The sequence below is a fragment of the Anomaloglossus baeobatrachus genome, chromosome 2 (assembly GCF_048569485.1).
Source record: "Anomaloglossus baeobatrachus isolate aAnoBae1 chromosome 2, aAnoBae1.hap1, whole genome shotgun sequence".
In the NCBI taxonomy this organism is placed as follows: Eukaryota; Metazoa; Chordata; class Amphibia; order Anura; family Aromobatidae; genus Anomaloglossus; species Anomaloglossus baeobatrachus.
The window spans coordinates 721,271,198-721,298,247 of NC_134354.1; the positions used below are offsets into that span (position 1 = coordinate 721,271,198).

Below are 27,050 nucleotides of genomic sequence, written 5' to 3' on the forward strand. Positions count from 1 at the left end.
GCCCGGTCCTCGATTTATATCCCTTGACTGACAGGCAACGGGCAGCGGTAGTGCTAGAGCAGCTAACCGGCGCGGCCGAGCACTAGACGGAGACCTGGACAGACGCGGACCGGGCCTCAGTGACTACCATTTTCGAGAAACTCCAAATTGCTTTTGAGACCCGCACGGAAGCGGAATTGCGGATGCAGTTCTATCAGTGTCAACAGCGGCCTGCGGATAATATAAGAGACTATGCCCTGCAGCTGCAAACAGCACCTCCGTACGCTGAAGTGGGTGGACACTATTAATGATGCGGACAGCAATAAGATGCTAGTGGAATAATTCCTGCAAGAGCTGGGGTCTGCAGAAAACCGCAAGCAGCTACGGCTGTGGGCCCTGGAACACCCCAATCTGGACTTTGCAGTATTGAAGGAGCGGGCCATCAAGGCCCTGCAGGCCCCAGCGCCAGGCGCTCCTGAGGCGGCCGGCTGAAACCGCTCCCATCACGGTGACACTTCCTCTCCCGGCTCTACCGGCCTCTGCAGCGCCCGTCAGGATGATGGAGGAGCTAGCTGCCCAGGTCCGCCGCATGGATAGAGACCTAGCCAAGATCCTCGCCGCACTCCAGCTTCCGACGAGAGTCAAGCCCCCAGGGAGGATCCAGCTCACCGACAGCCCGGAGGACGTCCCCTGGATGCAGCGGAGAAGGGCCAATGGCTCACGGTATGGGGCTCCCATTTGTTACAGGTGCAGCAAGCCTCGCCACTACTCTAGGTGGTGCCCGTTAAACGAGCAACCCCTGGGGCCAAGGGCCAATCCTCAGGAGTAGACACCAACGGCCCCCCTGATTGGCGAGACTGGTACGTCGGAGCTCGCCCCATCATCCCCCTGGCAGTGGACGGCATCCCGCTCATGGCCCTCTTGGACACAGGATCACAGGTAACCACTATACCATATACACTGTACCAGCAGTATTGGGGTACTGACAAACTTGCCCCCTCTGATGATAGCCTGACCCTTGTCGCAGCCAATGGACTACCTCTAACCCAAGTGGGATACAAACAAGTGACCCTGACCGTGGGACGTGCGGAGTTAAAGAACCAAGGGATGATTGTGGTGATGAATGAACCCAGTGACCATAACCCAAAAGTAATCCTAGGGACCAATGTGATGGAGCATTGTATGAGGGAGGTGCTGAGTCTGTTGCAGCAGTTGGCCGCCACAGCAGGAGGAGGCCGACAGAGGGCTGTGCAGCGTGAGATCCGGGCCCTCCTATATCGGCAACAAGTCAATTCAACTGGTGGAGAGATTGGTGGAGTAAGGGTGATGGATGTGGCCCCCTTGGTAGTGCCACTCCAAAGTGAAATGATGATTTGGTGTAGGGCGACTACCCGGCGATGGTGGAACCCACGCCTTCTGAACACTGGCCAACGGTGATGGCGGCCAGAGAGGTGGTTAACGTCAAAAAGGGGAGAGTGCCTGTAAGAGTGCTGAATTGTGGAGAGGAGGAAGTAAGGCTTCCCCGTTACGCTACCCTTACCAAGTTGCTTACCCTAGACCCTCACACCATTCACGAAGCCGCCCCTCCTACCTCAGCATCCCCTGCCAGTAACCATATAGCCCCTGAACAGTTAGGGGAGTGGTGCCAGGAACTACACGTAGGCACTGAAACCACACCCACGCATCACAAAGAAGGGGTATACAGGGTAGTGCAAGAGTATGAACAGGTTTTCAGCAAGCACCCATTAGATTTCGGGAAGATTAAAGGGGTTCAACACCATATACCTACAGGCATACATCCACCCATTAAAGAAAGATATAGGCCCATCCCGCCAGCACATTATCAATGCGCCAAAGACATGTTGAGGAACATGAAGGAGGCAGGGGCCATTCGGGATAGTTGTAGTCCCTGGGCAGCCCCACTGGTGCTGGTGAAGGAGAAGGATGGCACCATGAGAATGTGTGTGGATTACCGGAAGATCAACCAGATAATGCATAAAGATGCCTATCCTCTCCCCCGTATCGAAGAGTCGGTAGCTGCGCTGAGAACTGCTAACTTCTTCTCTACCCTTGACCTTACCAGCAGATACTGGCAGGTGGCGGTCGCACCAGAGGACCGTGAGAAGACTGCATTCGCCACTCCCATGGGACTCTGCGAGTTTAACAGTATGCCGTTCGGGCTGTGCAATGCCCCTGGAACCTTCCAACGGCTCATGGAGTGTTGCCTGGGACATCTCAATTTCGAAACTGTCCTACTGTATCTAGATGACGTGATCATATACTCCCAGACATACGAGGCCCACCTGGAACATCTGGCTGAAATGTTCGCATCCCTAGCCAAGTATGGGATGAAACTGAAGCCCTCCAAGTGCCACCTACTGAAGCCTAGGGTACAGTACCTCGGACACGTGGTGGGTGCAGAAGGTGTCGCCCCAGAATCCGAGAAGATCACTGCTTTCCAGGACTGGCCGAGACCGACCACAGTGAGAGAGGTGAGACAGTTCCTGGGCCTGGTGGGCTACTACCGTCGCTTCATCAAGGGGTACATGAAGATGGCCGCCCCCATGCAAGATCTCCTCGTGGGACAGACCAAGGGTGGCAGGTACCCTGGATCTCCGTTTGTGTGGGAGAAGAAGCATGAGGAGTCCTTTCACCAGCTGAAGACGGCCTTGACGGGAGAGGAGATCCTGGCGTACCCCAACTACAGCCTCCCGTTCGTCCTCTACACCGACGCCACCAATGTGGGCTTGGGAGCAGTCCTGTCCCAGGTCCAGGATGGGCGAGAAAAGGTGATCGCCTATGCCAGTAGAAAACTCCAGCCCACGGAAAGGAACCCCGAAAATTACAGCTCCTTCAAGCTTGAGTTCCTGGCCTTGGTGTGGGCAGCCACCGAGAGGTTCCGACATTATCTCGCAGCGGCAAAATTCACGGCTTACACGGTCAATAATCCGTTGACCCATCTGGACATGGCCAAACTGGGCACTCTGGAACAGCAGTGGGTGGCCAGGCTGTCTAATTATGACTTCACTATCAAATACAGAGCCGGCCGCAAGAACACCAACGCGGAAGCTTTGTCCCGGATGCCCCACCTGCCGGTTGGGGGGTCGGAAAACGATGACCTCGAAGAAATTGAGTTGCCCGCATTCCATCGGCCACTGGTCGAAAAACTACATGTCAAACAACAACAGGTGAACCTGAACCCGCTACCCAGTCAGGGAAGGCGAGATGCCCAAGACCAAGCGCCTGCCGTCCAATTGGTCAAGACCATGATTGAACAAGGCTCCTCCGGAATGGATCCGGCAGCGCCCCCTGAGGCCCAGCGACTGTGGAAAGAAAAAGCCCGGCTGTACCTGCACGAGGGGAATCTGTATCGAGGGCTGAACAACCCGAAGACTCACGAGAAGGTTCGTCAGCTGGTGGTCGCTCAGGTCAGCGTGCCCAAGGTCCTACGGGCATATCACGATGGCGCCGGCCATTTCGGCTGGAAAAAGCTGGAGATGTTGCTGAGAGAGCGGTTCTACTGGAGTGGGATGCGAGAGTCTGTGGAGGCTTGGTGCCGAGAGTGCGGCCCCTGTGCGCTGAGGAGGAAGGATGAAGTCAGCCAGAGAGCCCCTCTACAGCCGATCATCACCCATCAACCGCTGGAGTTGGTTGCCTTGGACCACGTCAAGCTCACACCCAGCTGGAATGGATATACCTATGCCTTGACCATCGTGGACCACTACTCCAGATTCATGGTGGTTGTTCCAGTCAAAGATTTGACCGGCCGTACCGCAGCCAGGGCATTCCAGGCCTACTTCTGTCGACCGCACGGATACCCGGAGAGGGTACTTACAGACCAGGGTTCAGCCTTTGAAGCAGAGGTGTTTCAAGAATTCTGCCAATTGTATGGTTGTAAGAAGATCAGGACCACGCCATACCATGCCCAGACTAATGAGATGTGTGAGAAGATGAACCACCTGGTCCTGGATCTCCTCAAGGTGATACCGTTGGAAGAGCGGAACCTGTGGCCAGAAAAGCTGCCTGATCTGGTAGACATGTACAATAACATCCCTTGTAGTTCTACCAAATGCACCCCGGCGTATCTGATGAGAGCCCGACCGGGCCGGCTGCCGGTGGACTTAGAAATGGGCTTGGAAGCTCCTGAGGCCCTTCCTTCGACTGCTGGCTGGGATACTCAGTGGCAAATCCAATACCGACAAGTCCAGGAGTGTGTGGAAAAGAATCTCGGTCAGAGCCGGGAGAAACAAGCGCAACGTTTCAATAAGCGAGCGTCAGCCGTCCCCTTTGAGCCAGGAGATGTCGTGCTGAAGCGGAAGAGACGGACCCATAAGCTGGATGACCAGTGGGAAAGGACCCCGTATGTCATACAGCCCACTGAATGGGAGAATGAGAAGGCTTATCTGATCAGTCGCGACCAGGGGAGGATTGCCACTACGGTTTCCAGGGACCACCTGAAGAAATGTCCTCACCCCTTGAGAGTGACAAATGAAGTTCCGGTTACTATGCTGAGTGGGAAAAAGGAGAAGAAGGTGATCCACACAGAGATGGGCGATTTTCCAGCAGACTGGCCTATGCAAAACGGTGCGGTGATTGTTCCGGTGATAATGTTCCCACAACACGTGGAAGAAATGGAGACGGAAACGCCCGCCAGTGAGCCGCTCGAACAAAGTCTGATGTCCACACCAGGTGGGGCGGAGCCAGGCGGTTGGCCCCACCCACCGAGGAGTTCACAGGCCTGGAGGCGGGAAAAGTGTCAGTTTAGTCTTGGAGGTGAAAGTGAGAGGAGTGAACACTTGAGGTGTCTGGGTTGGAGCCCAGACACTGACAGCAAGGTTGGCAGATCGTGGTGGCCGTCTGCAGGAGTTGGTGGAACTCCACAGAGCCGTAAGGAACGGGGTCAGGCGTCGGCCTGCCGGTACCGGACCGGGGAACGGAGTGAAGCTAAGCACACAGGCAGGGCCATCGGACCCCGACCAGGCTTGGAGCCGCCATCAATAGTCAAATCCGAATGTGACAGGAACCCCAGGGGTTTCCCAACTACTAAGTCCCGATTGAAGGCAACCGTCCACCCAGAGAGGACATACAGCCACCGCCACAGGCTAGAGATCCAAGGGCCAGCTCCTGCGGGCAAAACGGGCTCCTACGGCACCTATACGCTGGGGAGCGGACTACCGGTGGGCAACCACAGGAGTCAAGAACATTCTCAAAGGTGCAGGGAAAGACAGCCACGATCAGCCGTCCGGGGAGAGCACAACAACAACACTGCAGCCGGCTGCGGGACCCGTCCATCTGGCCGTTTTGGTTTACCTACGACTCTGTCAGTGATTGTCTGAGTGAGTACACCAGTGCCGTCTGGCACCGCGCCGCGCAGTCCCTGCACCCCAGCCATCCGGCCTCCCTGTTACACCATCGGGCCCCGGGATCACCAACCCCTGCCCACGGAGGGGACAACATCTCTGCTGCACTCTACCATCTCTCCCGGGATCCCCGTTACCAGCAGCGGTGGTACCATTATCAACACGACCCGTGGGTAGCGTCATGAACAATCTCCCTAAACATACCATCCCCATTTCACTCACGAGTGAGGAGCGCTGCTCGAGTCCCCAGGTCCGGTCCACCGCTCGAGCCACCGAGCAGCAGCAGCAGAAGCCCCGGACCTGAGCGTGGCGAGCGCGTCCCCTCCGCCCGCGACATCAGCATGATAGAGCCAGTATAGCACTGGCTTTAGTTTATATATAAAATCCTGGTGGTTCGTCCTCTTCCTCATCCTTACACCTACACAATACTGGCATAAAGTGTCATTCCTTAGCCAGTCCTTATGTTTTATATTGCTTCTGAAAGCCCCCTGATTGGTTGTGCTACACCATGGGATCAGTTTGCTGCAGGGCATTATACGGAAACCCACGCTGCCATGTCGTTATTACTGCACTCACTGAGTGTGCAGCATGTGTGAAATGGAGCAGGTTTTTATTATTTGAGAACCACTAATCTTATTGTAGATTTATCGAATTTGGCATGAAATGGCTGATTTAAGGAAATTTGTCATGGCTTCGATGCTCCGAGGATCGATCTGCTCATCTCTTCTACCTTGTAATCTCACTACAGGCTGTAGATGAATGGCATGCAATTACATGAAATCATCATTTTGCTGCTTTTGTATGTAAGTTGGCATGTGGACTCTATCTGCTTAAAGAATATATTATTGAGCATATTCAGAATATTAATCATGTTAATCACGTAATTTGTTATTCATTTAATTTTGAAAAAAAACAAAAAAAATAAAAATAAAACAGACTGATGATACATTATATTTTTTTTAAACTTCAGAGGTAAAAAATAGTCCCGTCTGACAGATATTATCCTGGCAGAAGTATCTGAAATTGCAGAATGGTTTATAGAAATGAAAATATGACTACTCTAGTCCTAAACTGTCTACGTCTGTAATAAATGTCTTTTACATCTTCTTAAAAACATTTCTGTATTAGGAGAGAATCTCCAACATTTTACATTTTCTTTTACAAGTTTCTGTTAAATTTGTATAATCTGAAGTGCAGAATATTGGGCCCATTCAATAAAGATGTAGAATTATAAAATCTTTTGAGTATTTATCAATCAAATTAATTATGGCAATTACCCTATGATCAAATCTGATTTAGGGGTACTTTGCACATTGCGACATCGCTAGCATCGGCTAGCGATGCCGAGCGCGATAGTACCCGCCCCCGTCGCACATGCAATATTTTGTGATAGCTGCCGTAGAGAACATTATCGCTATGGCAGCTTCACTTGCACTTACCTGCCCTGCGATGTCGCTCTGGCCGGCGACCCACCTACTTCCTAAGGGGGCGGGTCGTGCGGCGTCACAGCAACGTCACACGGCAGGCGGACAATAGAAGCGGAGGGGCGGAGATGAGCGGGACGTAAACATCCCTCCCACCTCCTTCATTCCTCATTGCCGGTGGAGTCAGGTAAGGAGATGTTCCTCGCTCCTGCGGCTTCACACACAGCGATGTATGCTGCCGCAGGAATGAGGAACAACATCGTATCTCCTATTGGGGCGACGTTATGAAAATGACCGACGCTACACAGATCACCGATTTTTGACGCTTTTGCAATCGTTTATCAGCGTATCTAGGCTTTACATGTTGCGACGTCGTTACCGGCGCCGGATGTGCGTCACTTTCGATTTGACCCCGACGATATCACAGTAGCGATATCACAGCGTGCAAAGTACCCCTTAAGGCCGCTTTACACGCTACGACATCGCTTAAGCGATCTCTTTGGGGTCACGGAATTTGTGACGCACATGTGGTCGCTTTAGCGATGTTGTTGCGTGTGACACCTATGAGCGATTTTGCATCGTCGCAAAAATGTGCAAAATCGCTCATCGGTGATATGGGGGTCCATTCTCGAATATTGTTGCTGCTGCAGTAACGATGTACTTCGTCATTCCTGCGGCAGCACACATCGCTCCGTGTGACACCGCAGGAACGAGGAACCTCACCTTACCTGCGTCCCACTCGCAATGAGGAAGGAAGGAGGTGGGCGGGATGTTACGTCCCGCTCATCTCCGCCTCTCCGCTTCTATTGGGCGGCCGCTTAGTGACGTCGCTGTGACGCCACACGGGCCGCCCCCTTAGAAAGGAGGCGGTTTGCCGGTCACAGTGACATCACTAGGCCGGTAAGTAGTGTGATGGGTCTGGGCGATGTTGTGCGCCACGGGCAGTGATTTGCCAGTTTCGCACAACCAATGGGGGCGGGTAACCACGCTAGTGATATTGGTACCGATATCGCAGCATGTAAAGCGGCCTTCAGAGTTTGATCAGTGTCAGCAACTGTCAGAGAAGATGGAGAACAACATTTCTTCATCTTCTCCATTGTGTGAGTCTGTGAAAATCTCGGATGTTATTCGAGTGCAGTCTGATGATTTCCAGGCACCTGTAGGCTTGAATGGGTCCAATATATGTTGCCAATCGCAGCATACTGCGCTTTTTTTCTGGCATGAGATAAACAGTGATTGGCACTGCCCAACAGTATAACATTAGTCCGAGGGCTATCTGATAAAATATCGTATAATACTCCTCCAAGTTATACGGTGGTGTTCTTATGGAAATGATTACATGAAGATACCCAAAATACATGACAAGAGTTAAGAAATATGTCTCTCCTATTTCCTTACTTCCTTTTGTCTGATGCTTAGAACTGCTTGAAACTTATGATATGATAAAGAATTGCGCCCTTTGGAAGGATTCTAAATCTTACCCAAGTGACCACTATAAAAGCAACTTACTCCTTTAGGCTAGCGCCACACATCCGTGCTGCCGGCACGTGTTTGTCATTTTTTACACGTACCGGCGGCACGGAGACACTTTAACCAATGCTACCCTATTGTAGCAGGCACACACACGTAAAACCACACGGAACGTGTGTCCGTGTGCGTTTGTACGTGTGTGCTTTTTTGAAAGCGCTGACATGTCAGTGTTTTCTCCCGCAGCACGGGTGTCACACGGCCCGCACCCGCACCACACGGGTGTAGTGTGGATGCGGTCCCGTGTGACACGCACCGGAGAAACCACACATGTCAGTGAAAAATAAAAAAACATTAACTCACCTTCTCCAGCCCTCCTGTCTCTGCCGCTGCTGCCTCTTGCTGCCGACCGCCGCTCATTATTCTCATTGAATATTCACTTCACTGCCTGGCAGCAGCAGCAGCGGGGAGACGGGAGGGCTGGAGACCGAGGATCAGCACCACGGACAGCAGCGCGGACATCAGGAAGGACCAGGTGAGTATAATAATTACCGGTTCTACGTGTGCTATCGCGGATAGCACACGTAGAACACACGTGTCCCGCACGTACCAGAGACACGTACTTACCTGCACGCAACACGCAGGGAAAATACGTGTCTCTCGGCACGTGCGTGAATTTCACGTGAGTGTGGCAGAAGCCTAAAACAAACTTTTAATTTTTTTGCCTGCTTTGATTGACTCTTTGATCAGTGTCGTTATTGTATGCATACGTATATTGGACTCAAATTTAGCTGCGGACTACTAAGGATTGTGCACCCCCTTTGTGTGCATCACCAAATCAGTGTGAGTGAGTCCAAATAGTAGCATTATGTATACAGTAGGTCGATCCTGTCTTCTGCCTTATTATGTTTGATTAATGCCTAGCAAAGTTAAAATTTTGGGTGCAAACAAATGCCCACAACATACTTACCAAAGGTGAGGTAGGGAACCCAAAAGAATTCCTTTCTAACACCTTTAATAGGAGGGAGAAACACTGCAATGGGTTCTAGCTGAGAAAAAGGAATATAAATGATCATATGAGTTCACCTTGGTGGAAGAAAAAAGGCATATAGATGGCCGCTGCTGCAGATCTATAGGCTCAAAGAGCCGATAAGTAAGGGAGAGTAATGATTGGTGGTTATTCTGCGCTGCCGGTCAATGATGATGCTGTGCGTTGTTCAAAAAAGGTGAGTTCAAGAAGCGAGGCAACTTTGAAACGTGTTGAATCAATAAACCACCTTTTTTGAGTAACTCACAGCATCACCACTGACCAGCAGTGTGGAATAACCACTAATTATCTTGCTCTCTCTCTGATACCATTGAAACAGCAGTAAGGCCTGTCTGCAGGGCTTAGGGATTTAAACCCCTTCACAACCAAGGACGTAACAGAATGTCCTAAAATATGAAGGGGTGATCACCGCCGGCTGCTACGCTGAGCCGGTAGTAATCCCTGCACATGTCTGCTCACTTGACAAGCACTTATGTGTGTCTCGCAGGTGTGAGTGGATCCGCAATCCACCCATACCTGTTAACCCCTTAAATCATGCTGTCAAAATATGACAGCACAATTTAAAGCACTGCAGCGGGGAATGCGCCTTTCCCTGCTGCCATCGGAGGCCCGTGATGCGATCACAGACAGACGATGGTTGCCATGATAGCACAGGGTCATGTGATGATTCCTGTTGCTATCATGATGTAGTTCCTGTTACAGCCGACAAAGCGCAGGCTACAAGAATGCAGCATTTCTCCTGATCAAAGCGATGCTGCTCTGATCAGGAGAAATTAATCAGTGATCCAACTGCTGATCCTTTTAGTTCCCTAAAAGGACTAGTAAAATAAAAAAAGTGGAAAAAAATTTTTAAAAACTAAAAAAACTAAAAAAACCTAAAAGTTCAAATCACCCCCATACGTCCGATTGACAATTTGAAAATGAAAAGGTTAAAAAAATACACATACTTGGTTTCACCGCATTTTGAAATGCCTAATCTATGAAAATATAAAATAAATTAATCTGATTGATAAGCGGCGTAGTGGCAAAATATTCCAAACGCTAAAATTATGTTTTTTGGTGGTTGCAAATTTTGCGCAAAATGCAATAACAGGCGAACAAAATGCAGAGTCTGCAAAAAAAGTACCATTAAAAACGTCAGCTTGAAACGCAAAAAATAAGCCATCACTGAGCCCCATATCCTGAAAAATGAGAACACTATGGGTCGCGGAAATGACAAAAAGTGTGCCACTTTTTTTTTTAACAAATTTCTGAATTTTTTGTAACCCATTAGATAAAAGTAAACCTATACATGTTTGGTGTCTATGAACGCGCACTGACCTGAGACATCACAACAACACATCAATTTTACTATATAGTGAACACAGTGAATAAAATGTCCCCAAAACAATTATGCAATCGCACTTTTTTTTGCAATTTTTTCACACTTGGAATTTTTTGGCCATTTTCCAGTGCACTATATGGTAAAACTTATGGTTTAATTTAAAAGTACAACTTGTCCCAATAAAAACAAGCCCTCACATGGCAATATTGACAGAAAAATAAAAAGCGTTATGGCTCTCGGAAGAAGGGGAGCAAACAGAAATAAAAATGAGGGGGTTAAAGCAACTGCCCATCCACGCCAAAAATTCTTGGTAATTCAGTAACCATAGATGATATTCTGGAATTGATTTTCCCTAGTGTTTGATCTTGGCTGCACTTTAGCTCAATGTCATTAAGGAAGAAGAAAATTAACACCTATAAAGTCCTTATTTGTAATTCCAAACATCCTGCCAGTAGCAAATCCAAAATTAAAACAGAGACTAAAAATACCGGTTGGTTCAAACTTACATACACCCGGTATACTTAAGGGTGCTTTACACACTTTTACTTTTAAGGGTGCTTTACACACTGCGACATCGCTAGCAATCTCGTTAGCGATGTGACACGCCAGATCGCAGATGCGATCTGGCGTGTCACATCGCTAACGAGATTGCTAGCGATGTCGTAGTGTGTAAAGCACCCTTTAGTTATAAGAATCTTTTTATGGAGTAACTGAAAGGGTCGCTTGAGCTCAATCAATTCCAGAACGCACAGTATGGAGGTAACAGAAGTGAAGGTCACTGTTTTTTCTCTACAGTGTTCTCCAGTTAGCATTCAGGGCACAAATACAAGCAAATTTCATATTTTCTCTTTTATATGAAGCACTGGTCAATATGACCTGACTACAGCACTGAAGACTTAAAAATCTCACTTCCCATTCACTGTGCAGATACAGGCATTATCATGATGATTTGTCATTAAGAATAGATAGGCTGATTACAGACTCCAAAACAGAGGAGGCAGCAGCAAGAAGCATAGAAATCTGAAATCCTGGCATCGCATCTGTCATATTTCTCTATTAGTTACATGATACAGGTTTGATAGAGAAGTATGCTAAGTAGGGGGTGAGCAAAACAGTCTGAGATGTATACAATTCTACTTGAATTTCACGAAACATTGGCCATTGCTTGATTCAAAGGGCAAGGAACGGGTTAAAATAATAATAATAATAATAATAATAACTGTCATGATCCAGGCTGGCTTTTCCCTGCTGTGGTTACACCCAGCTCTGGCCTGGTCATGTCAGTGGATAACTTCCCTTGCCTCGTTCTGGATGCCAGGATGCTAAATATTGCCTCTCTACCCATGGGTCAGTGCCAGTGATATTTCCGCCTTGCAGCTTGTATACTGTCTCTGGTGAGTGTTCCCGATCTGTTCTGCCTCCCTGCTACTGTGTTTTGACTTGTACACTCCCCCATTCGTCTGCCTATCCCGGTCCCTGACTTCCCCTCCAGTCTGTTGTCTGTGTTTCCCTCTGAATACCTGATCTCCCGGCTTCCGACGCGGTTCTGTTTTCTGACTTTATTTTGATCCTCCCTTTGCAGTGACTTGACTTTTCTGGCTAGACCCTGACTGTTTGACTACTCTATTGCCCCCTGGTGGTTCGCCTGTTAACTGCCTGCTGAAGTTACTCTGCTTTACTTCAGCTGCCTTTCTGTTACAGTGTGACTTTGTCTCTCCTTCACTACTCTGCTGCCACCTAGTGGGGAATATGCTGTACTACGTCTTACTAGCCCTTTGTACAGCATGACATTATTATTAATAATAATGAAAAAAAAAAATCTGAATACTCGCCTCTCCTCGGCCTTTCATACAAGGTCATTCCCATTCCGGTCTTTATTCACTGGGTGTCAATTTTCTTCACACCGCAAAAAAAGACTGGTTAATGAATGGAGAACCAGAACAAGTGGGGAATTGTGAACAATATGAGGGCTAAAGAAATTTATTATTTTTTTCACTTTATGTTTATTATGGTCTGGGATTTGGAGAGACCTAAAAAGATACACCACAAATTTGAACTTTGGCAGATTCAATCATTGCTAACAGTGAAGAATACTAGGTCAATGTCAGGAAGCGTATTCTGAAACGCGTCCCTTGTCCAAATTTTTAACCCTTTTAACATGGATTAATAAAGAAGAACAACTTTTTACCATAGATGTCGTGCTGATCCTTTGTGTTTTGTTCCTAGTGTCATGGCCAAGACATATTTCCGTGCACCATCTACATGAACTTCCATCTTACTGGTGAGCTGAAATTCAGAGTTTACTCTCCTTTTGTTTGTTAGGTCAATGTTATACCATAGGTTTAATTATTTAAAAAATAATGACAGATTTATATTGGTCGTCCGAAACACAAATGAATTTTCATCCTAAATCCATATCTATTTAATACCATAATCTAATCAATTTTATAATATACTTTAATTAAAAAAAAATCCCTATCCTTCCCTCACTATTCTATGTAACAACTTTATATTGTTTTTTACTGCTTCATTTTATGATGAGACTTTGATAATCCTTGTGCATGCTGGGATACTCAAAGGAGTTATCATCAGGGATCAGAGGCTGCGGTCACTGCCAGAGCCTTTGCCCCCACCCTGAAATGAAGCATTATCGGTGACACCCTTCGGGGGCTGGGTTCATACCTGCTCTACTGAGCATGTGCGGGTTGTCATCTCTGATGGAAGCTCAGTAGATTCTTGTCTCCCTGATGAAGCCGTCTGCATAGCGGCGATACGCATCTTACCTGTAGACCCATTACTATGCCACCCATGCTCCATCTAAGTCTTTAGTACAGGCGGCATCATTTATCATCCATTTGGTAATATGCATTTTTTCAGCATCACGTGGATCTAAGTATTTGCAACCTTTTGCGCTGGATTACATCTTTATTTAGAGGTATTGTCAGGGTATTCATTTATTAACTTATTCATGGTATCCTTGTTATGTTCATTTTTTCACCCAGGTTACTTACTGGTATATTGCATTGTGCACCATCTTCCCTTTATTTAAGTACATTTGTTTATATGTAACTTTTTGATGGTCGGCAGATGTTGTCTTGTTATCCAGCATAGGGTTGTATTTTGAAGGTAGCTGTCCACATTTATGCAATCTTTGCATTTTAAATGGTTTGAAAGTGTGTTTTGTGTGCTTTTTGTAATTAATAAAGAAAATGTTCAGTTATACTTTGGTGGTGTGCTCTCTATATATGCCCAGTCTATTTCTCCTGTGTTCATTTACTAACACGGGCATTGAGCACCCCCGCCTTTAATACATTTATTCTTGCTGTGCATCGGGTGAGATGCACTTTCTTGTCCATTGTACAATATGCACAGTGACAGTGCACTCTGAACTAGCTCTGATCAGAAGTAACGAGCTGGTAGGAGAGTGCACTGTCAGTGTGTATTGAAAGTATACCCGGTGTGCAGAGACCAGCGCTGCCTTGCAAGTGACATTACTGTGCCATTAAATAGATAGGCATTAAGGATAAAAATTATTTTGTGCTTCAGAACAACCCTTTAAGGATTTGTAACATGGAGACTCCGTATAGCACAATATTGTAAAGATATTCCCTTCTACAAGTGTAGCTTCTAAGGGTAAATAAATTTGATGTAATATGGAGTCTAATGGATCATGTCAGGTATATATTACAGGAGTCCTCAAAAGTCTCTAAGGTCTGCAGTACTTCTATGTAGTGTTCATGAACTCACATCGCATGCACTGTGCGCTGTTAGGATTCTCCAGTGTCAGCACCAGGAACTATGGTCACATAGCCATGAGTATGCAATATGAATACTCCTAGCCACAATCTGACTAGAAGGGTGCGGCCTCGCTCAATACACTTGACCACACTATAGTCAGATTTTGGCCTAGAGTCTGCATATCACATACTCGTGGCCACGTGACTATTGTTCCCGACTCTAAAACTGAAAATCCTCAAAGTGCACAGTATGCGCGATGTGAGGATTCACAAGTCTGCAGTTACAAAGAGCGACTACAGTCTTGTGGATTTAGACTGGACAACCCCTTTAGGATACATTTTAACATCTGTATTTCGGTCACAAGTCTCAGCTGGATTGCGAGTCTACTGACCCAAACTACAGCAACAGCATCATAGATCCATGTAAGGCTGGGTGCATTTGTTTATGCATTTTTGATGCATTTTTTGGTGCAGTTTGGTAAAACAAATGCATGTCGATCCTTATGCCAGCAAAGTCAATGAGAATCTTGAAGTATTGTGCGCACGCTACTTATTTTTTCCTTGGAGATTTGGTGCAGAAAATACACTGCAGCATGTCAATTGTTGATGGGTTTTCTCCTGCGATTTTTAGCGCTTCCACCCATTGACTTAATTAAAAATTGCACCAAAAACGCACCATGTGTTTTTTTTGTGCATTTCTCTGCCAGAAGATGCATGTTTAATGCACCAAATCTTCAGTGTGTGCACGTAGCCTAATACTGTTAATTTGGATCATATAACCCGAGGTCAGGTGAATACTTGAGGCACTAATATAGATTTGAAGATATTTATATAGATAAAATATTAAAATGCTCTGAAAGATGAAAGCCCATATGATGTCTTATGGACGTCTCAGTGGCTTTCAGCTGGATTATTTGAAATTCAGTATAAATTGATTTCATATCTTTAATGGCATTGCGGTTGTGCACAAATCAAGCAGCCATTAAGGAAAGGAAGCCGTTTACACTGAATTTCTAATCATTTTTATGAAGCGCTCTGCAGAGCATCTTGACCAGCGCCGGCTGCCGTGTGGGATTCTACCCTAACAAGCGTCACACATGTGTTTAAACGCAAAATGTCATATAGTCCTCCGGTGACTTTCCTCAGGTTAATATCTCATTAAAAATTAAACAGCCGCAGCAGTAATAGTCTCTGAAGACTTTGTTTAATTTCACAACTTGAATGCCACTAGATCATATCATGGTCCCATTAGCTGGTAAAACACGTCTGTCCTACAGCGCAACATGTATCACAAGAAAGTGTTTCCTTTGTGTAAACTGTACAATATATGTCAAAGTTACTCCAGAAACACAAGAGAAAACCAAGCAACTCCGCAGGAATACTAACTATGCAAATCACATGCAAAACAGAAACATTTCATACTTTTCGACATAAATCATTTGCTGTAAATTGAACATCTGAATAAAGCTCTTCAAAGCCAGCAAGCGTCATGTTAAGTATATCTAGGGTACCGTCACACTTTAGCGACGCAGCAGCGATCCCACCAGCGATCTGACCTGGTCAGGATCCCTGCTGCATCGCTACATGGTCGCTGGTGAGCTGTCAATCAGGCAGATCTCACCAGCAACCAGTGACCAGCCCCCAGCCAGTGGCGACATGGAAGCAATGCTGCGCTTGCAGGGAGCCGGCGTCTGGAAGCTGCGGACACTGGTAACCACGGTAAACATCGGGTAACCAAGTGCTTGTTACCCGATATTTACCTTGGTTACCAGCGCACACCGCTTAGCGCTGGCTCCCTGCATTCCTAGCCAGAGTACACATCAGGTTAATTTTACCTGATGTGTACTCCGGCTACGTGTGCAGGGAGCAGGGAGCCGGCACTGGCAGCTTAAGAGCTGCGGACGCTGGTAACCAAGGTAAATATCGGGTAACCAAGGAAAGGGCTTCCCCTGGTTATCCAATATTTACCTTGGTTACAGCTTACCGCAGGCTGCAAGACGCCGGCCGGCTCCTGCTCCCTGCACATTCAGATTGTTGCTCTCCCGCTGTTAAGCACACATCGCTGTGTGTAACAGCGAGAGAGCAACAACTAAAAAATGAACCAGCGCTGTGTGTACCGAGCAGCGATCTCAGAGCAGGTGCCAGATCGCTGCTCAGTGTCACACACAGCGAGATCGCTAATGAGGTCACTGCTGCGTCACAAAAACCGTGACTCAGCAGCGATCTCGCTATGTGAGAAGTACCCCTTAAGTCCAATTATGTTATCAGACAAGAGTCATTCCACAACTTTTTCATTTTAATATACCATAAGTGTTTAGGCGTCCCTCTATTTTGAGCTAGGTTAAAAAAGTTAAAAGAAATAATAAACACCCCCCCCACAATTTAAGAAGTACTGCATATTATATATATATATACATATAGTATATATCGTATATACAGTATATAAATATATGTATATATGTATATATATATATATGTACTATATATATATATATGTATATATATATATATATATATATATATTTATATACATACACACAAAAATATAAACACAACACTTTTATTTCCGCTCCCATTTTTCATGAACTGAACTCAAAGATCTAAAACTTTTTCTCTGTACAAAAAAGGCCTTTTTCTCTCAAATATGGTTCCCAAATTTGTCTTAAGGCCACTTTACACGCTGCGATCACGCTAGCGAGATCGCTAGCGTGCGTACCTGCCCCCATCGGTTGTGCGTCACGGGCAAATCGCTGCCCGTGGTGCACAACATCGCTTGGACCCGTCACACTACTTACCTGCGTAGCGACGTTGCTGTGACCAGCAAACCGCCTCTTTTCTAAGGGGGCGGTTCGTTCGGCGTCACAGCGACGTCACTAAGCGGCCGCCCAATAGAAGCGGAGAGGGGGAGATGAGCGGGCCGAACATCCCGCCCACCTCCTTTCTTCCTCATTGCCGGCAGCCACAGGTAAGGTGAGCTTCCTTGTTCCTGCGGTGTCACACATAATGATGTGTGCTGCCGCAGGAATGACGAACAACATTGTACCTGCAGCAGCAACGATATTTGGGGATGGAGGAGCGTGTCAACGAGCAACGATAAGGTGAGTATTTTTGCTCGTTAGCGGTCGCTCGTACGTTTCACACGCAACGACATTGCTAATGAGGCCGGATGTGCGTCACGAAGTCTGTTACCCCAACGACATCGCTTTAGCGATGTTGCTTCGTGTAAAGCGGCCTTTAGTCTGTGTTAGTGAGCTCTGATCTATTGCTGAGATAATCCATCCACCTAACAGGTGTGACATCAAGATGCTGATTATACAGCATGATTATTGCACAGGTGCGACTTAGGTTGACCATAATAACAAGCCACTCTAAAATGCACAGTTTTAAAGTACTGTGGGGGGGGTCATAAAACCATTCAGTATCTGGTGTGACTACTATTTGCCAATCTGCCATCTGCCCTGTACAGTGAAAACCAGGATTCATCCATGAAGAGAACACCTCTACAACATACCAGACACCGTCTAATGTCAACATTTACCCACTCAAGGCGGTTGCTAAGACAAATTACAATGAAACGGAGACCCCGATGAGGACGACGAGCAAATAAATGAGATTCCCTGAGATGGTTTCTAACAGTTTGTGCAGAAATTCTTTGGTTTTGCACTGATTGTTGCAGCCGCTGTCCGGGTTTCTGGTCTCAGACAATATTGGTGAAGATGCTGAATGTGGAGGCCCTGGACTGGTGTGGTTATATGTGGTTGTGAGGCTGGTCGGATGTGCTGCCAAATTCTCTGAAAGAGAAATTGTCTGAAGACATGAGATCCAAAATTGTCGAAAGATATCAACAAGCTCAAGGATACAAGTCCTTCTCCAGAAATCTTCATGTTCCTTTGTCCACAGTGCACAACATAATAATAGAAGTTTACAACTCATGGCACTGTAGCTAATCTCCCGACGTGGATGGCAGAGAAAAATTGATGAAAGGTTGCAATGCAGGATAGTCCGAATGGTGGATAAGCAACCCCAATTAAGTTGCAAAGAAATTCAAGCTGTTCTGCAGGTTCAGGGTGCATCAGTGTCAGCGCAAACTATCTGTCAACATTTGAATGAAATGAAACGCTATGGCAAGAGACCCAGGAGAACCCCACTACTGACACAGATATATATAAAAGCTAGACTACAGTTTGTCAAAATGTATGTGAATAAGCCAAAATCCTTCTGGGAAAGTGACTTGTGGACTGATGAGACCAAAGTAAAGCTTTTTGGTAAAGCACATCATTCTACTGTTTACCAAAAACAGAATGAGGCCTACAAAGAAAAGAACACAGTGCCTACAGTCAAATATGGTGAAGGTTCAAATATGTTTTGGGTTGCTTTGTTGCCTCTGGCACTGAGTGCCTTGACTGTGTTCAAGGAATCATGAAAACTGAAGATTATGAAAGGATTGTCAGTTGCAATGTAGTGCCCAGTGTTAGAAAGCTGGGTTTGCGTCCTAGGTCATGGGTCTTCCAGCAGGACAATGACCCCAAACATATTTCAAGAAGCCCCCAGAAATCGATTGAGACAAAGCGCTGGAAAGTTCTGAAGTGGCAGCAATGAGTCCGGATTTAAATCCCATTGAACATCTGTCGAGACATCTTAAAATTGCTGTTGGGAGAAGTCGCCTTCAAATATGAGAGACCTGGAGCAGTTTGCAAAAGAAGAATCTAAAATTCCAGTTGAGAGGTGTAAGCAGCTTGTTGATGGTTATAGGAAATGATTGATTGCAGTTATTTATTCCAAAGGTTATGCAACCAAATATTAAGTTGAGCGTTCCAAAAATTTTGTGTGGTCCATTTTTAGGGTTTTGTGTGAAATTATGCCCAATTATGCCTTTTTTTCCCCCTGCCTTTTGTGTTCTTCCAATAAAGACAAAGAAAATAAACAAGTACATAACAAAACATGTATAATTGCAATTATTTTCTGGGAGACATACTTCATTTTCTTCAACAAAATCAAGGGTGCCAACACTTTCGGCCATGACTATATAAACAGCAGTCTCAATGTCTCCTATGTGATGTATATAGCAGTCTCAATGTTTCCTATGTTATGTATACAGCAGTCTCAATGTCTCCTATGTGATGTATACAGCAGTCTCAGTGTCTCCTATATCATGTTTAATGCAGTCTGTGTCTCCTATGTGATATATACTACAGACCTCTCATTGTTTCAGTTTCATAAACGTTATGCAAGCAGTGATGAATCCCACTTTGAGGAGACATGCATTGAAATATAGAACAAGTTACTGGTGTGTGCCGTTCTTTGTGACACCATCACAAAGAGTCAATTGTGCTCCTGACTGATGCAAATCTGGAAAAGCAGCTGTGAGTATCAAGATCATTAATACCACCTAACATCACATGTCTCACCAAAGAGAAGCAGCTCCAGCCATCATATTAAGGAAGAGTTAATTAAATGTTAGACCAAATATAGTAGGTTCATTTTAAAGTCGATAATTTTGTATGTCCTGTAAATGATGGAACAATTGTCCAAATATCCTCTCCACTGCTATAGAGTATAAAAGGAGGTATAACTCAAAACGTCACTCTGTGGTGGTCTATGTTGTCAAGCAAGAGATAGATTTTGAGTAGATGATAAGTATAGATGATGGAGGTAGCAGGGGAGGAAGAAGTGGCTCATATAGGGAGAAAGAAGCCAATTTTTCTACAAGAAAAATTGCAACATTTCTTAGAATTCTATATTATGTTGACTTGCGCAAATTTAGTTGAAAATAAAGTTCCCATTAAATAAAGTGGAATATCTTTTAATAATAGCACCTGTAAAGCCTGCTTTACACGTTGCAATTTCACATACGATATCGTATGCGATTTGCAACGCCCCCATCATATGTGTGGCACGTTCAATTTGTTGAACGTGCCGCACAAACGATTGACTCCGTCACACGCACTTACCCGTCCATACGACCTCGCTGTGGGTGGCGAACATCCACTTCCTGGAGTGGGAGGGACGTTCGGCGTCACATCGACGTCACGCGTCAGCCGGCCAATAGAAGTGGAGGGGCGGAGATGAGCAGGACGTAAACATCCCGCCCACCTCTTTCCTTCCGCATTACCGACCGGGAGCCGCAGGACACAGGTAAGATCTGTTCAATGTTCCCGGGGTGTCACACACTGCAATGTGTGCTGCCTCGGGAACATTGAACAACCTCACATTCAATTCATGAGGAATGGACGACGTGCATACTATGAACGGATTTTCGTTCAATCGCAATCGCACATACCTGTCACAAACTACAATGTACCTTACGATGCCGGATGTGCGTCACTTACGACGTGACCCCGCCGACACATTGTAAGATACATTGCAGCGTGTAAAGCTGGCTTTATTGTGGCATGTATGTGTGAGATATTAGGTACCAAACAAAAAAGTCATATTAGAGTTAATGCATTGAAATCAGGAAAAATGTAAGAATCATGACTCGTGACAGAAGCAAATTGTGATGACTAGATGACAAGATTACACCATCTCTCAACATTACATTTTGTGGGGTATTCCTGGTATGAAGCAGTTAGTATTTGCTAAAAGTCCAATGAAGATAATGGGGTTAACTGATAATAAAGATTTAGGCAAACAAGGGTCATTTACGCAAGTGGAGTGTGAAAGCTCGCCAATCTGGTCCGATCCTGAAGAAGAGCTACTGTAAATCAAATTGCTGAAAATGGTATCACTGGCTCCATTACGGTATGAAAACAGAAATTACAGAGTGTCTTGCTGTGTATGAGTTTGAGTAATCATAAATAAATTAGAGAGCCAATGGTAAACCCTACCTACTGCCCAAAGTGCCAATATGAGCACATGTGCCAGACCTGGGACTTGAAGCAGTGGAAGAAGTAATCTGGTCTATAATCTGATTGTGTTGGCCAACTGCACTCTGTGACGCTACACAAATTGTTCAGGAATGGAGTAAGGAACATGGCAAAGACCTTAAGGTTAATGACTTCTATCATTTTCCCTATATTTTAATCCGCGCATCTGTGGGATACGCTGAAAGGTCGAATAATGGAGGACTCACATTACAACTACAGGATTTAGAGATCTGCTGCTAACAACTTGGTGCCAGATAACACAGAACACTTTCCAAGGTCTTGTGACGTAGCTACTTCTGCAATGACTGTGTGCGTGGTGGGGGTACACAATATTAGCAGGTCATTTCAATATTATGGGTGATCACTATATTGAAATGTTCTGGCTGATCAGTATATATAGGCAAAAGTAAGAAAAATGTTGGCATCACTCCAGATGATTCAGATGAAAAAGAGTAGTGATTTATTTGCCCATGTGCACTTTCTGAAGACTAGGGCTGCTTGGACGTTCTTTTTTTTTAAATAAAAACACATTTACATTTTATGCAAATAAAGTACGACGTTAATGGATGGCCAAGCAAGCAATGCAACCCGGACATATTGTAAAAAGAAAAAGTGACTGAACGAAATAAAACTTAAAACAGCTGTGTGATGTGTTATTAATGTGAGCGGAGGATGTAAGAGCACCAAATAATATTCATTGAGAAAACTGTTAAATAACAAGAATGTTATTTAAAGTTATGAAATTATATATTGTCAGACTTCGAAGAAATGTGTTAGAGTCGAATTCACAGGAAAATATCTGAGGAGGTAAAACATTAACAATACACGTACACACATTATACATATACTGGATATATACGGAGATATTTTTATAATATATGTACAAGTAATAATCTCTCCAAATATATTCCTATGAAAATCGATTGATGTATTTATCTACTATATATATATATAATATATATAAACATATATGTAGTAGCTAAACAGTAAAAAAAAAAAATAGAACTGCCTACTACATAATATATAGATAGTAGCTAGCTCGAATTTTTAGACTTTTTAATTACTGCATGTATATATATATACATATACTGAATAGATGATAGATAGATAGAGACGTATAGTTTAGATCTATCTAGCAATATCTACGTAAATATATAAAAATATTTGGGGAGATGAAACTTTACATGTACATACATTATATACACTGGATATATGCAGAGAAATATGTATATTGAATGCATAAGTAATACTTATGCTCCTCAGATATATTCCTATGAAGTTTTATATATATATATATATATATATATATATATATATATATATATATGTAGTAGTAGATTGTTAACATTTTTAATATTTATATATATATATTTATATTTATATATATATATATATATATATATTTATATATATATATATATATATATATATATATATATATATATATATATATATATATATACTAAAAAAAAACTAAGAAGTAAATAATATGAACATATAGTAAATAAAAGTCCCCTGAGCAGGGCATTTCATCTGAAGCTTCCCATGGCTGCTTGCCTATAGTTGGGACCCAGCCACTCTCTGCCCTTATTCAGATTGATGTTTGTTGACACATGGTAAGGTTTTAATATTAGAGAGTGTAGGTACTGTCCCGATTGGGTACACCTTGTCGCGGTGGGATGGCTTTAGACTTTTTTGATCAAAAATAGTGTTTACTAAGTACCTTATGTTCAATTATATGCATTATGCTTTTATTTAGTTACAGCAGGGTATATGTTCATATTATTTTCTTTTTTGTTTTTTTTTGTCTTATGGCCAGTGTGAACATGAGCTTACAAGTTACATGTACACCAACTCATACTCCGGCTCACTTTTTTTTGTTTTTTAATATATATATATATTGAAAATGTCATTATTACAGAACTTTCGACAGACTTAAGTCTTACAATATTCAGCTTCTTTTTTATTTTTTCCTCTTAAACATCATAGTTAAGTATTTAGTATTTACAATAACCTCAGCTGAGAAGTCGTCTGGGATGTGCAACCAGCTGCATTTATCCCACATATCTTACATCTGGGATCTAGTGGAATAATTCACGTGAAATGTCCTGTTTTTTTTGCAACGAGATACAATTATTCAAATCTTGCAAAGCATCTGTCAGAACAAGTCTGCTCTCCTGCACATTTTCTGGCCATGAAACCCTTCTCCCCTGCTTCGATTATTCCTCGTACAGATGCCGGAGTCCTGCAGGGACCTAATCTGTTCTGTATGTCCTGGAAGACAGATTTGTGCTCTCTCCACCTTAGATGGATTCATCTGTATTCTATTCCTTCTGTCAATGCATTTATACTTCATCTGACACATTTAGCGAGTAAGGAAAAAGTGCGGGCATTGAGGTCAACGTATTTATAGCGGGAAAACGTTATCCAAGGTGACATTCTATCAGACTCAGGGGTAATATATAAAAACAATGTGATGATATAGACGGACAGATCACATTTAAAGTTTTTTTTATCTAAATTGTTCAATAAAGTTTGATTTCCATCATGAATGTGCACATCATAGAGAATTCTCATTAATTATAGTTATAAATCCATAAAAAAACAACAAAACAAAAACATGATAATGAAAGTAAATAAATGCAAAACACAGAGAAAAAAAGATAATATTTTTTTTTTGTTTTTCCTTTCTCTCTCATCTCATCTCTATCTCATCTAAAATGAATAATAGAAAATAAAGAAAATTCCACAAGTAAGGGTGCAAAAGTCCTCCAAAAACAATAGCCAACAAAGATCCAACAAGAATAAACAACAAAAAAAGAAGCGGCATTCAAAAAGTTAAAAAGTAAAAACAATGTGAGTCCTTATTCATCCAAGATGACCAAAGAAGCTTAACTCATTCATACCACATAGACATTTACCATGAAAATATAAGACCTCAATCCTTAGGTTCTTTATTAATATATGCACAGTATATGTATAATTATAGTTTTGGGTTATGAGGTTATGAGGCTCGAATGAAGCAATGTCAAAGCTATACAGTATATATATATAGTGTATAGCTTTGACATTGCTTCATTCGAGCCTCATAACCTCATAACCCAAAACTTCCACCTACAATGAGTTAAGGCAACCCAGGGTCATCACTGCGGATGAAGACGAGGAGGACCAACCGTTACTTGTCGTTCTGTACATGTAGATTCATATCTATCAGAACAAATCAAAAATGAGCCCAAAATTTCAAAAAACATAAATATTTACACTAAATCATATGTATTGGCCTGAGAAACCAAATGATCAAATGTTACCAACTCCCTAGCCACATACCGGCCATCCACATGACGCTACATAAAATTAATGATCGGACGATGAGAACTTTGCACTTGAAAATACAATTAATCAATATTCCATAATTCAGGACCGATTGGTTCGACGTAAAAATACATCTCACAATTGTCTTAACTTTTGCATAATACGATATTGACGCAGGAATGACCTTAAATCCTGAACTGACCCGTTATTTTAATCCGATGTAGCAGAGATGAGTCAGTGTTACATAGCTGTAGTTGACATTTGGTTAATTGTGGTTTTCGAACGACTGAAGATAAAATCCTTTATCACGAAAGAAACTGAAAGACTCTGCTACATCTCTATATGGGTGCATTAATGGAAGAACAAGGAAGAAAAGGTTAGGAAGACGAGAAATCACCCTTGTTCAGTGAATGCACAGACATGCCCTTTAAGTGAGTTGCATTCCCCTCACCTGGCACCCACACGCCAGGAATTAAAAGAGTAATTTGCACATAGGAAGATACAGACAAGTAGAAATTCCAGAATGACACAGCACGGGTCTTACCTTTAATGTGTAGAAAAACGACCAGCTGAAGGAGAAGGATCATAGTAGCCACCATGGTGTAAGAAAAGGCTGATGGACTTGTACTTCTTCTGCTTTCTTAAGATATCTCACAAGCTACTCTGAGGCAGAGAAGCCCTGTGCAAGCTTCTCACATTGCAGAGCATGCTCAGATGGCACAGCTCGCAGCTACCGAAGGAGATCCTGCTTGGCAAAGTGATGCTCATTACACTGCGCTGTGTATTACAGCCAGGGCTGACTTTTGTGTGCTGGAAAATACAGCGACACATCAGACTCTAAGCCACTGATTGTACATCGAGTGAGTATAGGGAAATAAAGGGTTAGACATCTGCGTCTGGTAACGAGCATGCCCACAGATAACGCTGTCATCATGGTAGTCGTGTATTATTAGCTGTAAGCCAGACTTAAGAATTGGCCATCTATCATCTCAGGATGTCGGAAATACTCTATATAGAATAAGTGTACTGATGGGGTTTCCCATTTCCTTGCATATCTTTTGTGTCCTTTTCTAATCCAAATTACCTGCTTTAAAGGGATTTTTTTCCACAAAGTTAATTTTAATCAATAGATCTTGGAATAATATTAAGTTCCACAATTGGATGTGTTTGAAAAAAAATGTCCCTGTGCTGAAATAATCTTATATATGTGCCCCTGCTATGTGCTGTGTAATAGCCGTGTCTGACCATACAGGAACATGGTCTGATTATACCAGAACTGCTGGGCCGGGGGAGACCAAAAGAGTATAAACAAAAAAAGAGACCGTTGCACTCTGTAGTGATTAGATATGTAAACAATGAAAATGGGAATATAGACATGCATTATTGCTATGAATAACATGTAAAAAATAGATACTTAGCACACAAAAATGGCCAGTTTTATTTGAGCCCAACAGCCAATGCCAAGGGGACCTCTTAATGTTGGGTCCCTATCAAACTAATGAATCTTGTCACAATTCCTATGAGCAAAACATCTTGCCTTTGGAGATGCTCTGCTGCACATTCCTGTATTACTAAGCTTGCAGTGTTTTTGACACACAAGATTCCATGTTGGTGCTGCTTACTCAGGTGTTCTACCTGACAAGATTTCTCTGTGCAGAGCATCTTGCCTTTGGAGATGCTCTGCTGCACTTTCCTGTGTTACTAGCTAGCAGTGTGTTTGACAGCACAGGATTTCATGTTGGTGCTGATTACTCAGGTGTCCCACCTTCCTGATAATTGCTTAGGCTTCAATACTGTGCAATACATGCTTGCCCAGGACATCGCCAGTTGTATTTTCTGGTTCTGTAGTTGTGCTGTTAGTTTCTGTCACTGTTCTGATCTTTGTTCTCTGTCCCCGGACTGTTATTTGACTCCTCTTTGCCCGCTCCTGCCTGTTTGACCTTGGACCGCTACCTGACTACATCTCTGCTTTCCCCCTGAACTTATTACGTGCTCTCCTGGACTTCTGACCCTTGGATATTCCCCTAACTATGCCTCTGTTTTCTCCTTGTGCTTATACATGTTCTCCTAACAGACTCTGGCTTTCCTGACTACACTCCTGCCCACACTCCCCGTAAGTAGTAGCTAGCATCACACCTCTCTTTGGGTTAAAAAAAGCTACAATTTATCGGCGGATAGGAACCTGCTAATGAATTAAAATTGCCTAAAGGGTGCTTTACACGCTGCGACATCGCTAGCGATCACGTTAGCGATGTGACACGCCAGATCGCAGATGCGATCTGCCGAGATCGCACATGTGACCGGCGCTATATAAAACGACCTATGTGCGATCTCGGCAGATTGCATCTGCGATCTGGCGTGTCACATCTCTATCGAGATCGCTAGCGATATCGCATCGTGTAAAGCACCCTTAAGGCTGAGGAGCAGGAGTGCTCAATCAGAAGACATCACCCTATAATCTAAGAAAATTCATTCTAGTGTGAACAGGTGCATACTGAACATAAGATATATTAACAAAAAACAGACAATTGTA

The 27,050-nt window shown here is 44.1% G+C and overlaps 1 protein-coding gene across 2 annotated transcripts in view; it reads right to left on the reverse strand.

Moving 5' to 3' along the window:
- Positions 1–25,437, reverse strand: part of RXFP2 (relaxin family peptide receptor 2) — a 449,786-nt gene extending 424,349 nt beyond the window's left edge. For both annotated transcript variants that reach the window (XM_075337353.1, XM_075337352.1), the window contains exon 1: positions 25,062–25,437. In XM_075337353.1, coding sequence (XP_075193468.1) covers positions 25,062–25,116 — 55 coding nt within the window. In that variant the 5' untranslated portion in view covers positions 25,117–25,437. The remainder of the gene's footprint in view (positions 1–25,061) is intronic.
- Between the last annotated feature and the right edge of the window lie 1,613 nt (positions 25,438–27,050).